Raw genomic sequence first — 11,915 nt, 5'->3', positions numbered from 1 at the left:
AGTGCTTTTTTTCCTTAAAACATGTTTAGGGGTACTCTCATTTTCCTACTCATATTGAAATACTGCCCCTCAATGAGGCCAAACTTAGATTCACAAAATGTTTAGAGTATGCGTACCCCTGCGGCCCCCCAGAAAAAATGGGCTGAACTTTGGACAATTTATTTTATTTTATTTTATTTTATTTGAACTTTGGACAATTTAATCAAACATCACCAAAGGCCTGAAAGAACAGATATGTCTTAACTTGGCCCTGGAAGTCTAGTGATGTAGTGATCACCTGCTAATTTATATCTTCTTTTTCCTCCAAGGAGATCAGAGTTGTGCAAGTTTAGCACAAGTGGACTACAGTTTTATTCCCCATTCTTTTTGTTACTGGGATTAGTCCAAGGTTGATTGGATTACAGGTGGTCAATTCACTTCAGGGCACATGATTCTGCTGAGGCTAACGTCATCACCAAACAGGTTTCTTTACAATGAAGTTATCTCCATCCCTACCCAAAATTTCCTTAATCACCTGATCAAGGTGAGCAGGTCACCTGAGCTTCTTGCTTGCACAAGATTACATCCTACATATACATGCACACACCTGTAGGCATCCCCAAATGCTAAATTTACCCACTGAATGTCACGCTGTGTCTTATTCACATGTAAGGACTAGCTTCCAGCTTCGGTGTTACAGCGATATATCAAAAGGGTATACATCTTCCTTGCCAAGCTAAATTAGAGCCCTCCTCCAACATCCTCTCCCTCCTATAAATATCTGCACTTAGGTTTAAACAGCTCAGAGCAAGCCAACAAACTTTAGCCTTTGAGTCAACAGTTATCTCATTTTACGACCACTTCTCATTGTCCGCCCAGTGTGTACCTCCTTTAACTGCAGCTAATTGTATTCATTTCTGGGACACTTTAGCACAATAGAAGCTACCATCCCGATGACATTGCCTTCTTCTCTCTTATCAGTGGCTACTAGCCATGACGGCTACGTTCTCCCGCATGCCTCTGAATACCCGTTGCTGGGAATCGCAGGTGGGCAGAATTCTGTCGCAACCATGTCTGACTTGCAGGCTTCCCAAGGGCATCTGGTCGGCCACTGTTGCTGGAACTGAATGCTGGACTGGATGGGCAACTCCAAATTGGATTATTGCAATGCACTCTACATGGAAGAGCTCTTGAAGATGACTCAGAAACTTCAACTGGTCCAGAACTTGGCAGCCAGATTATTGGCTGGGGCTCCCCATAGAATGTATATGATACAATCCATTTTAAAACAGCTGCACTGGTTGTCAGTTGGTTTTCAGGACCAATTAAAGGTGTTTCAAGCCCTAAACAACTTGGGGTCTAACTATTGGAAAGACAGTCTCCTTTCATACAGACTTATTGGGTGTTAATATTAACAGAAGGGGCCCCTCTAGGTGGTTCCACTACTTTCAGAGGTTCAGGTGTGTGTGAGAGAGAGACACCCAGTCATTATCTGTGCCAGTCCCCATGTTGCGGAATTCTCTCCCCACATAAATGCAGTTGGCACTTTCCCTGCAGCTCTTTCAATGTGCAGTGGTACCTCGGGTTAAGAACTTAATTCGTTCTGGAGGTCTGTTCTTAACCTGAAACTGTTCTTAACCTGAAGCACCACTTTAGCTAATGGGGCCTCCCGCTGCCACCACACATTTTCTGTTCTCATCCTGAAACAAAGTTCTTAACCCGAGGTAATATTTCTGGGTTAGTGGAGTCTCTAACCTGAAGCGTCTGTAACCTGAAGCGTATGTAACCTGAGGTACCACTGTATACTGAAGATGCAGCTCTTTACCCTGGCTTTTGAGCCTTGAGATACACTTGTCTGTATTTTAGGACCCCCTCTAGTTGTGATTGGAATTTGCTTTAATCTGTTTTTAATACTGTGTTTTCTGTTGCTGTACCTTCTTGTGAAGGGCAGTTAATAAACTGAAATAAATAAATCAGAAGACTGCAAGCAGGACTCAGGTGCAACAGGGCTCTCCTTACCTGTGGTTCCCAGCAAATAGTACCCAGAACAGAACACTTGATAATACAGGTGTATTTAATTGATTAGTTATTAACTAACTCAGAATTCAGTGGTTGGCTGACCTACATTTTGCGTCTCTTGAATGATTCAGAGGGCCTTTTTCTAGATGGGATATAGCAGTGTAACTGGGTTTTGATAAAGCTCTCAGGACTTGTCTGCTAGGAAAATGCATTAGCGTGTGCAGTGGTTGTTTATACTAACTGCTTTCTAAACCAAGCCAGTGAAACCTATGTTAGCTCCTGCAATGGAAGCATTTTAACAGGCCCTTGCCTTGCTTAAACCACAAAGGGTCACCACAAACTAAGTCATACAAAGAGCAGACTCACTGAAATTACTAACTGTACACTTTTCAAGCTCCAAGACAAGTCTATTTCTCAAATAACTGAACCATCTTTTTCATTCCATTGAAAAATGCTCTGTCCGGGGCTGGGTGCCACTGACAATGCATTGTCTGGACAAGTTACCCGAACTCTCAAAGGCACGAATTGTGATGTTGCAACCAACTTGCAGTTTCCTCTGCAGTCAGTGGGCAGTTCAGAGAAGAGGGTTTCCTGGGAATAGGGATTCACTGTTAAACCACTCTAAGCATTGTAGCTGTGTGAGGGGAACAGGGCTGTCCTAACAATTCTCAGCACCCTTAGCACACCACAGTTTCCCGGAATCCTTTGAGGGGGGGAGCCCTGGCTGTTAGTGTTATCATAGTAAAGGTAAAGGTAAAGGTACCCCCGCCCGTACGGGCCAGTCTTGACAGACTCTGGGGTTGTGCGCCCATCTCACTTAAGAGGCCAGGGGCCAGCGCTGTCCGGAGACACTTCCGGGTCACGTGGCCAGCGTGACATCGCTGCTCTGGCAAGCCAGAGCCGCACACGGAAACGCCGTTTACCTTCCCGCTGGTAAGTGGTCCCTATTTATCTACTTGCACCCGGAGGTGCTTTCGAACTGCTAGGTTGGCAGGCGCTGGGACCGAGCAGCGGGAGCGCACCCCGCCGCAGGGATTCGAACCGCCGACCTTTCGATCGCCACAGCGCCACCTGTTATCATAGTACAGTACTTTAAATGCACAGTGTCAATGTGACCATTTACTTGGGCTTGGCTGAAAGGATGCATTTCCTGAGATTCCTGGAGAGGGCACTGGTGTCCTAGTAGAATGAGGAAGAACTACGGAAAGCAACCAAAAGTTCCCTGCTTCATAAATGTCATTGGCACACATCTTTTACAGTTAGTGCTGAGTTGTTTCAATAAATGAACAGTCCCTTTTGATAGGAAATAAAGGTTGTTCCCAGGTGTCCTCTGTTTATTGAGCGTTTATCCTGATTTGTTTGCAGGGAGGCTGCATGCTGCTGTATCAAACAGGCAAAAACGTTTGTGCATCTCCCTGAAGGTGCTACCAGGCTATTGCTATTTTGCAGGGAAGTTTCACTGGCAAATTGCAGGTTCCAGAGCTAAGATGCACTCTGAAGTGTGGCTTAGCAATTTATTGATGCAATATAATGTAACCTCCCCGCACAGAAATCAAAATGAGTATTCAAAAGTTATCCGGTGTCCTATAACACCTCCCCCCCCCCCCAAAGCTTTGGGCACGTCCAAGATGTCACCATTTTCAGCTGAATTCGATCACACTGACTTGCTGTCTCAGGTTGCACAATTATAGTTGATTGGGAGGTCTTGTGCAACAAAGCTGTTTCTCCCTAAATATCAAACCTTTTCAAAGTAATAAAAATGTACATTTGAAAGTGTGAACTAGCACTTGCATTGGTGTAACATCATCTAACCTCGCTGCAAAAATAAAGAATTCTGAATTGAAACTCATCAAATAGACAACTTCAAGGAACCTCCTTGAAAACTAATCAGAACAGTTGCTCAATAAGCAGGTTTTCTGGAGCCCCTTTGTGCAAACAAATCAGAAGGCATGCTTTGAAAGCAGGTTGATTAGAAGCAACCAAAGAGCCCTGAGGGCGTGGGGGGGGGGGAAAGGCCGGTTGTTTGTTGCGCAAAAGCACTAAATAAACTTTAGGCGAACAACCTGAATTTGCCTGTATGTGAATCCCACCCTAAAATAACCAGAGGCTGTGAAGTCCAAAGTCAAACGTTCCAGCCAAACCGAGACCCTCACTATTTGTCTTGATCAGAAGCTGGCAGTATAGAAGTTCCCCCTGGGAACATGGGTCTACTCAAAGCTGTGCGCAGAGATTTTATATACTGGGCAAAAAGTGGTGCGTTATTTTGGAGGGCGTGGTGCCAGGAAAGGAAACCGCATTTTCTTTGCACCCCGCTTCTCTCCTGGCTTAAACTGCTGTCCTGATCTACCCACGCAGCTACACGGCTCTTGAGAGTTGTCGGTATGAGAGAAAAGCAAGCTCTGGACCAGGGAAGAGGGGACAGGCCGAAGGAGCCAGCCACAGCTCTCACCTCCCCGCCTCAGCCAAGAGCCTCTCTGCACAAGCTCTGGAATGCGGACGGAGCAAAGGGGAAGGCAGGTGGCAAGCGGCAGGCGCGTGCAGGCCTGCCCGGAACTGGAAGCCGGGAACACGTGGCTCCAAATCACTGCAAGGGAGTGCGCGGAGCGGGCGCGGATGCCCATAGCCAGAAGCAGGCAGCGCTGCATGAAAAAACCACACGGGGTGATTGGGAAAGTGAGGAGGGGAATCTACGCACCCCCCCCCCAGACGGATCTCCCTATGTGAATATGGTTGCCAAGCAAGTCTGCGGACGATGCGCGTTTCTCAAATCTCCCCGTCTTCACCCTCATTGCCATTGGTTTGGATTAGGCAAAGGGGGAAAGGCAGTTGCAGCTTGCACGCCTCTCTCCGGGGGCGCCACCCCTTTGCTCCTTGCAACCCCCGGAGGCTGTCGGAATATTCTGAGTATTCCACTACCAGAATATAGGGCGGATTGGACTTCTGCGTCCTCTCTTAGGGCAACCCCCCGGCCCCCATCACACACTACCCAAGGGAGGAAAAACTGCAAACTGTTGACGCACAGCCCCTGCGTAGGGTTAGCACAGGGAGCGCCCTAACAGCTGCACCCCAGCCGCGGCTACTCAGAAGTAAGTTCTCTTAAGTTCCATTGGGCCTCCAGCTGAAAGCGCCGTTAGGTTGGATGTTCTTCGGAATAAACGGGTGTAGCCAATGCTGCAAATACCAGGCACGCTTATTACTTAACTATAGCTCTCTGTGAAATCAGTGGCGTTTATTTCTTCCCCCCGCAAAAGCAACCCCGACGGCCATGAAAGCTTGCGCCACACCGGCCTATCTTGTCACCCCCACAATTCCCCGGGTGTCTCTTTTCTTCCCGTGCTTTCATGAGCCAAGCCCACATCTTGGCTGGATCAGCCCCTTTTTGCCAGCTTCTCTCTGCGGCTCCGACGGACCCCGATCCTAGCCAGTGCGCTTCGCTCGGGGAGCACCTGCTAGAAAAAGCCGAGCCTCCGGACCCCTCCCTGCCTCTGCCCATTGGCTGCCAAGTGACACCGGGGGGCGGATCCGCCTCGCCCCCTGCCGCCCGGCCCATATTTAGCCCGTGGCGCTGGCGCTTTGGCCGCTGAGCTCGCAGCACGCCGACTGGTCGCGTCGAGGTTTGGTTTCTTTTGCAGTCTCCCTTTAGAAACGCACCGAGGGCATCGCCACTCCCGACCTCCGCAGTGCTTGGATTGGAGCCGCCTCGGCGCCGCCAGACTCCCCAGCAAGATGCCGCGCTCTTTCCTGGTGAAGAAGCATTTCTCGGCCAGCAAGAAGCCCAATTACAGCGAACTGGAAAGCCAGACTGGTAGGCGCGCTGCTCCGGGTGGGGAAGGGATGGACCAGAAGGAGGAGGGATGGCGGCGCTGAGCGCTGAGCTGGTTTGGGGGGGGGGGCGGGGGGACTGCCAGGCGCAATTTGGTGCGCCCAGGGCGGGCGAGCGCACGTGGACGCTCGGAGAGGGCGTGAGCCTCGGGTCATCCGTGCGCTCGGTGGGTTCCCGGGTTGCTTCAGGGTTAAGCATGGATGGGTCGATCGCTAAAACTTAAGCGGTATATCCTGTTGGGGGCAGATGAGCGCCCGTGACGCAGCGCTGAAGCCGCTGCTATGGCAGGGAGATGTTAACTGGGCTTTCGGCTCTTTCACGTCTCCAAGGTTTGGCGGTAACTTTCTGCAGTTGGCTGGGAGTCAGTCCCGTTGGACAGGGTGGGGAGACTTGTTTAGAACAGCACGGTTAAGTTCTAGACCGGGGAGGGAGGACCTGCTACACTACAGCTCCCATCGCCCCTGAGTATAAAGTTATGGTGGCTGGGGTTGATGGGAGATGGAGTCTCAACAACCACTGGAGGCCACAGCTACCCTAACCCTGGTGCAAACCTAGTGATGCTGGTGCTTCTTAGGCGACTTGAGAGTTTATTGCTTGCTTCAGATTCATGCTGTGTGAGTAACCTAGTTGTGACGATATCATATACCTTGAAGAAAGTTGGTTTTGTTTCCAAGTACTGGAAAACAGGTGGCGCTGGGAGAGCTAAGCCAGCAAATAGCTCAGTTGGCTAGAGTGTGATGCTCATAGCGGCAAGGTTACAGGTTCGATCCCGGTGTGGGACAGCTGCATATTCCTGCATTACCAGGACTAGTAGATGATCCTCAGGGTCCCTTCCAGCTCTACAGTTCTGATTCTTGGAGGGTGGGGAATATTGTGGATGGGGAAGGATCCAGCACCTGCCTAAGTTGTCTCCAGTGCTGCATGCTCACTTGATAACCATTGGCTTTTAAAAAAATCTCTTTGCAGTGATCGTCTCCCCGTGTTTTTATGAGAAGTACCCCATCTCAGTCATCCCCCAGCCTGATCTGCTGAGTGCTGGTTCCTACTACCCTCCACTTGTATGGGACACAGGGCTGCTCTCCAATTTCTTCACCTCTGAGCCGGAGTACAAGAAAAGTGCCACTTCTCCACCCAGCCCTGGCTCCAAACCTCTGGACCTGACCTCCAGCGAAGAGGAGGATGGCAAGACGACCTCTGACCCACCCAGCCCAGCTTCTTCTGCCACCGAAGCGGAGAAATTCCACTGCAGCCAATGCAACAAGTCCTACTCCACCTTTGCAGGCCTTTCCAAGCACAGACAATTGCACTGCGACTCCCAAGCCAGGAAATCTTTCAGCTGCAAAAACTGTGAGAAGGAGTACGTGAGCCTGGGAGCTCTCAAGATGCACATCCGAAGCCATACCCTGCCCTGCGTGTGTAAAATTTGCGGCAAAGCCTTCTCCAGGCCTTGGCTCCTGCAGGGCCACATCAGAACGCACACTGGTAAAGCCATTCTTCTGTTTGTTTCTGGTCACTCTTATCTCTTCTCTCACCCCAGACCCCTCCTCCTCCTCTCCCCATTGCTTCCAACCTGATTCAAGTCAACACTGCATGCAGTTTATCTAGGAGATAAGGGATTCTCTCTCTCTCTCTCTCTCTCTCTCTCTCTCTCTCTCTCTTTGAAAAAAATTACTTGCTAACCAACATTTCTGAGCAAAATCCACCTGCAATCCCTCCCAAATTCACTTCCCTATTTGCAAACAATGCATGAGAGCAGATTTGCACATTGGGGGCTCCTGTTTGTGGCAGATTGTTGGTTGCTTTTATTCCAACTCCACATAGTGAAGCAATTATCTGATTAGTCCAGCATGTACCCCAGTCCCTCCTCCCTTTCCTTCTCTTTCCATGTGGCTCATCCTGGCACCGTGCAGTGTGCACTGTGCTCTGGGCCCGTGGCGGTGAGGAAGTGATCTGTATCACGTTACCGTGCCCGCAAACTTGGCATGCACACCCACCCTGTCGGCTCAGCAGGCTGCTCAGTCATGTGAACTGTCCTTGAGTCACTCTTGCACAAAGGGGCACTCTGACTGGAAAGGGCTTTGCACCAGAGAGCCTCGCAGTCCAACGCTGCAGGCATGTGTAATGTCAACACAGAGGCTGGGGATGGGCTCTAATGAAATACTCTCCTTGGGGGTTTAAGCAGGAGGCATTTCCTTCCTTACCCCCACCTTCACTTTAGCTCCCTGTATTCCAAGGATGAGCGAGGTGTTGCTCAGGGGGGTTGTGGAGGGGAGAATAGTGCTTTTAATTGCTTCATTTGAACACAGCTCTCATCCCAGAGGGCTTCCCTCTGGCACACAAATCCTCCGGTTCAAGGAGAAATAAACTTGCCTCCCTGCACAAAAGGTGCTGTTGGGATGCATCATTCCAGGCCTTGTTGATTTGCATTGTTCCACTAATGGGTAACTGCTGGAGGAGGCGGGAAGTACCTTGGAAAGGAGGGGGGAGGGGGAGAGAGAGAGGTGACCGGTCAGCCCAGGCAGGTGCTTTTAATGTAGCCATGCTGCTCCCCCCCCCCCCCCCGTGCACCTGTTACTGTATCGCCCCAGGCTGAACACCAGACTCCACAGCTGCCAGGCTGTGGAAGCTCTTTTAGCTTTTAATCCAAGGAGTATCACATTCACAATGCATCTCCCTCCAAGCCGGCCTTTGTGCCTGTTGCCGGGATGGTTTAATTGTTACTTGGTGCTGATTTCACACCCTCTTAGAGGTTCTAAAGATGTTGCCTGAAGGAAGCCAGAAAGACTTAATTATGCTTTTTTCCAAATTGAGCACGCCTGTTTGTTAGTTCCAAAAGAACTTCTCTGACAGGAATTCATCCTGTTTAGTCTTTTCAGCATGGAAGAGTTTGAAGCGGGTGGTGCAGGGCCTGGGGAGGGGGGCGTGGAGGGAAGGAAGGAGTGGAGAGGCAGGGAAGCCGCTCTGGGAAGGATATAGCTATACTTGGATCTGTGAAGCTTCCAGGGCGGCCAGACTGATGCAATTAGTGCTTTGCGTTTTGCACAGCTCACAGTGAGCCAACGGATGAGATAATTTGCATGTTGCACGATGCAGAATTATTTATTATTTTTAGTCTGTCAAACAAGACTTCTGAATGACTTACCTGCTGGAGCAAATGCCCACTTCTCTGCATGTTTACTCAAAGTTAAGTCTTGCTATGGTTTATAGAGCTTACTTCCTGGATCAATTTGTAAATTTACTGAAACTGAAGTCCCATCCATGGTCAAAATCTAGCCGATGGAAGAGAGAAGCATTTGTCCCCTTGAAGTCAGGGGCTGAAAAGTGCTTAGCTTCCAATGAAACTCCTCCTAACACCTGATCTTGAAGCCATTTAAATGGAAATAAATTCCACCAAAATTGGTGGGAACTAATTTCCATCTGCTTCAACCTGCTTACAAATGGGTTGACTCTTTCTTACCTGTTTGATCCTGCGTACCTCATTTAAATATACATTAGCTTGGCCTCTTGTTACCTGTTTCTTCAAACCATTATACTTGCAGGTGCATGGGCCAGCCTTGGAGCTTCGGGTTTAACGTTCCCTTCTACTTTTGTCTCCATAGGCGAGAAACCGTTTTCCTGCACACACTGCAACAGGGCCTTTGCCGACCGCTCCAACCTCCGCGCCCACCTGCAGACTCACTCGGATGTCAAGAAGTACCAATGCAAAACCTGCTCCCGGACTTTCTCCAGAATGTCACTTCTCCACAAACATGAAGAAACGGGCTGCACTGGGGCGCGCTGAGAGATCTTCCCTCTTGCATCTTAGGAAAAGAAGAAGAAGAAAAATGCTACAGACTCTCCTCCATGCCAATGCATATATTGTAACTAGCGCCTCTAGGAATATAGTTTTTCCCATTTGAGTTCAGCTGCCAGGGCAAAACTTGTCTTCTACCTGCTTCAGGCCTCGCAGTGACATTCAGAATATTTCTCCCTCTTTCTTTGGTTTTAAAAGTCTGGTTCCACACTCCCTGGCCATGGCAGAATGCTTCTTAGGCAGAGTGAGGCTGGTTTGCAAAAACAACAAGCATTCTGATGTTTTATTAGTGTAAGGACTGTTCAGAAAGTGCTCAGCATCTCCCAGTATTGAGCCTTACACCTAGCTGGCCTGAAGGACCACAGTATTTTTTCATTTTTATTTCTGGGGGTGTTGGGGGAAGAAAAAATAATCTGCTGTTAACTGTTGACCCTGAATTGATATGCCTCTCAAGGAGGACAAAAGCAAAGTGTTCCCAACAACCCCCACTCAATTCTCTCTTGCTCTAAGCGTTGTATATACCCCCCCCCAAACACACCCTCCCAAGAAGGTGTAACTATGCAGTAATACAGTATTGCATTAGCTCCGAGGCAGCTGCTTCCCCCACCAGCACAATGATAATTTGCAATGCCTCAAAGATTAACAATGTCTATAGAAGGCACTGGGTAGCCATTTCAAACAAGACTCCTGTTTACAGAGCAGCTATGCACTCAAGCACCTGTTAATATGACTTCTTTTAACAACTGCTTTTCAAAAGAACTGTGACTAATAGCAGGCACTTGTCAGGCGATACAATAGCAGCCTGTGTAGAGAGGCTGCCCATTGACAGGTGTGTGCCAAAAGAACTATTTATGGTTATTGACAGGTGCCTCCTGAATGCATCTTTCTTTTGTACATTGTTTCCACATCATAAACAACAGGGGGAAAAAAGAGAAAAGGGTATGTTTACATTTCAAAGGTACACTGGTATTTATATATTTTTGTGCCACGATTTTATACTGATTCAAAACTTTTTTATATATAATTATATACAATTTATTGATATTCAATAAAATGGTTAATTTATAATCTGGTCTTGTGCTATTACTCTGCTTTCTGGTGACTTGTATTCCAGTGTAAAATCACATGCTTTAACGCTGCAGAAGTTAGCTGTGCTTAAATCCCTACAAGTTAGTCTTGACTAACCCAAGTCTGCTAACTTGTTCTGTTATTAAAAACAGGGTGAACAATCCACAGCTAGGAAGAACTGAATGAAAAAACTCCTATGCGTTTCTTACTCATTTCAGTAAGGCTGGAACAAGAGAACTTGCCAAATACATTGAGCGCCACATTAGTAAACAACTTATTCAGGAAAGCCTACCCACTGTGCACTGTTCCTTGATAGTCATTTTGAGATATTGCACTGATGTAAGCTAACATTTGAATAGACAAGAGCCATCAAAGTTGGCATTGCATGTCCAGCTCAGGAAAGTGACGATTCCCAGTCTTTGGTTAAATGTCCATCTTATGAAACTCCTCTTCACTGGAACATAGAGAGGGCAGACAGTGGGTGACCTTGCCTTCCCTATATGAAGTCTCGGCCATAGGGTCTTCTTCCAAAGAAATTGATACCCCTGCCCTTTATTACTTGTAGCAATTGTATCCCACCTTTCTTCCAAAGAGTGTAAGGTGCTGTACAATGTTATTCTCTCCACTTTTTCCTCATAACAACCCTGAGGGGGGTAGGTGAAGCTGAAAAACACTGAATGGCCCAAGGTCACCCAATCAAGGATTTAGCCTTGCTACCTTGCTTTTTCCCTTTTGGAGCCAGCTTGCCCCTGGGCAGAGGGACACGGGTGGCGCTGTGGGTAAAACCTCAGCGCCTAGGACTTGCCGATCGTATGGTCGGCAGTTCGAATCCCCGCGGTGGAGTGAGCTCCCGTCCTTCGGTCCCAGCTCCTGCCCACCTAGCAGTTCGAAAGCACTCTTAAGTGCAAGTAGATAAATAGGGACCGCTTTATAGCGGGAAGGTAAACGGCGTTTCCGTGTGCTGCGCTGGTGCTGGCTCACCAGCTGCAGCTTCGTCACGCTGGCCATGTGACCCGGAAGTGTCTCCGGACAGCGCTGGCCCCCGGCCTCTTAAGCGAGATGGGCGCGCAACCCCAGAGTCGGTCACGACTGGCCCGTACGGGCAGGGGTACCTTTACCTTTACCTTTTGCCCCTGGGCTGAAGACAAAAGCTGCCATGCCTTATATTTTTTCCCTCCTATAACTTACATTATGCAATCCCTTTCCCCGATGAGCATTTTTTGCCGGATATTA

At 48.6% G+C, this 11,915-nt stretch overlaps 1 protein-coding gene across 1 annotated transcript; it reads left to right on the top strand.

Annotated features, from left to right (window-relative positions):
- The first annotated feature begins 5,567 nt into the window (after positions 1 to 5,567).
- SNAI1 (snail family transcriptional repressor 1) lies at positions 5,568 to 10,682 on the top strand. The gene is made up of 3 exons (XM_079982540.1): positions 5,568 to 5,803; positions 6,788 to 7,303; positions 9,421 to 10,682. Exons 1-3 carry the CDS (start codon positions 5,725 to 5,727, stop codon positions 9,600 to 9,602), a joined length of 777 nt encoding a protein of 258 aa, XP_079838666.1. The 5' UTR covers positions 5,568 to 5,724; the 3' UTR covers positions 9,603 to 10,682.
- The last annotated feature ends 1,233 nt before the right edge of the window (positions 10,683 to 11,915 follow it).

The sequence above is a fragment of the Podarcis cretensis genome (genome assembly GCF_951804945.1).
Source record: "Podarcis cretensis genome assembly, chromosome: 6".
NCBI classification, from domain to species: domain Eukaryota; kingdom Metazoa; phylum Chordata; class Lepidosauria; order Squamata; family Lacertidae; genus Podarcis; species Podarcis cretensis.
This window is presented reverse-complemented; position numbering and strand designations above follow the sequence as displayed.

Excerpts from the sequence above, each read along its gene's own strand:
- SNAI1 (XM_079982540.1), top strand. The coding sequence starts at position 5,725 with ATGCCGCGCTCTTTCCTGGTGAAGAAGCATTTCTCGGCCAGCAAGAAG. Across the intron at positions 5,804-6,787 it reads CGAACTGGAAAGCCAGACTG|TGATCGTCTCCCCGTGTTTT; the intron begins GTAGGCGCGCTG and ends ATCTCTTTGCAG. Across the intron at positions 7,304-9,420 it reads CCACATCAGAACGCACACTG|GCGAGAAACCGTTTTCCTGC; the intron begins GTAAAGCCATTC and ends TTGTCTCCATAG.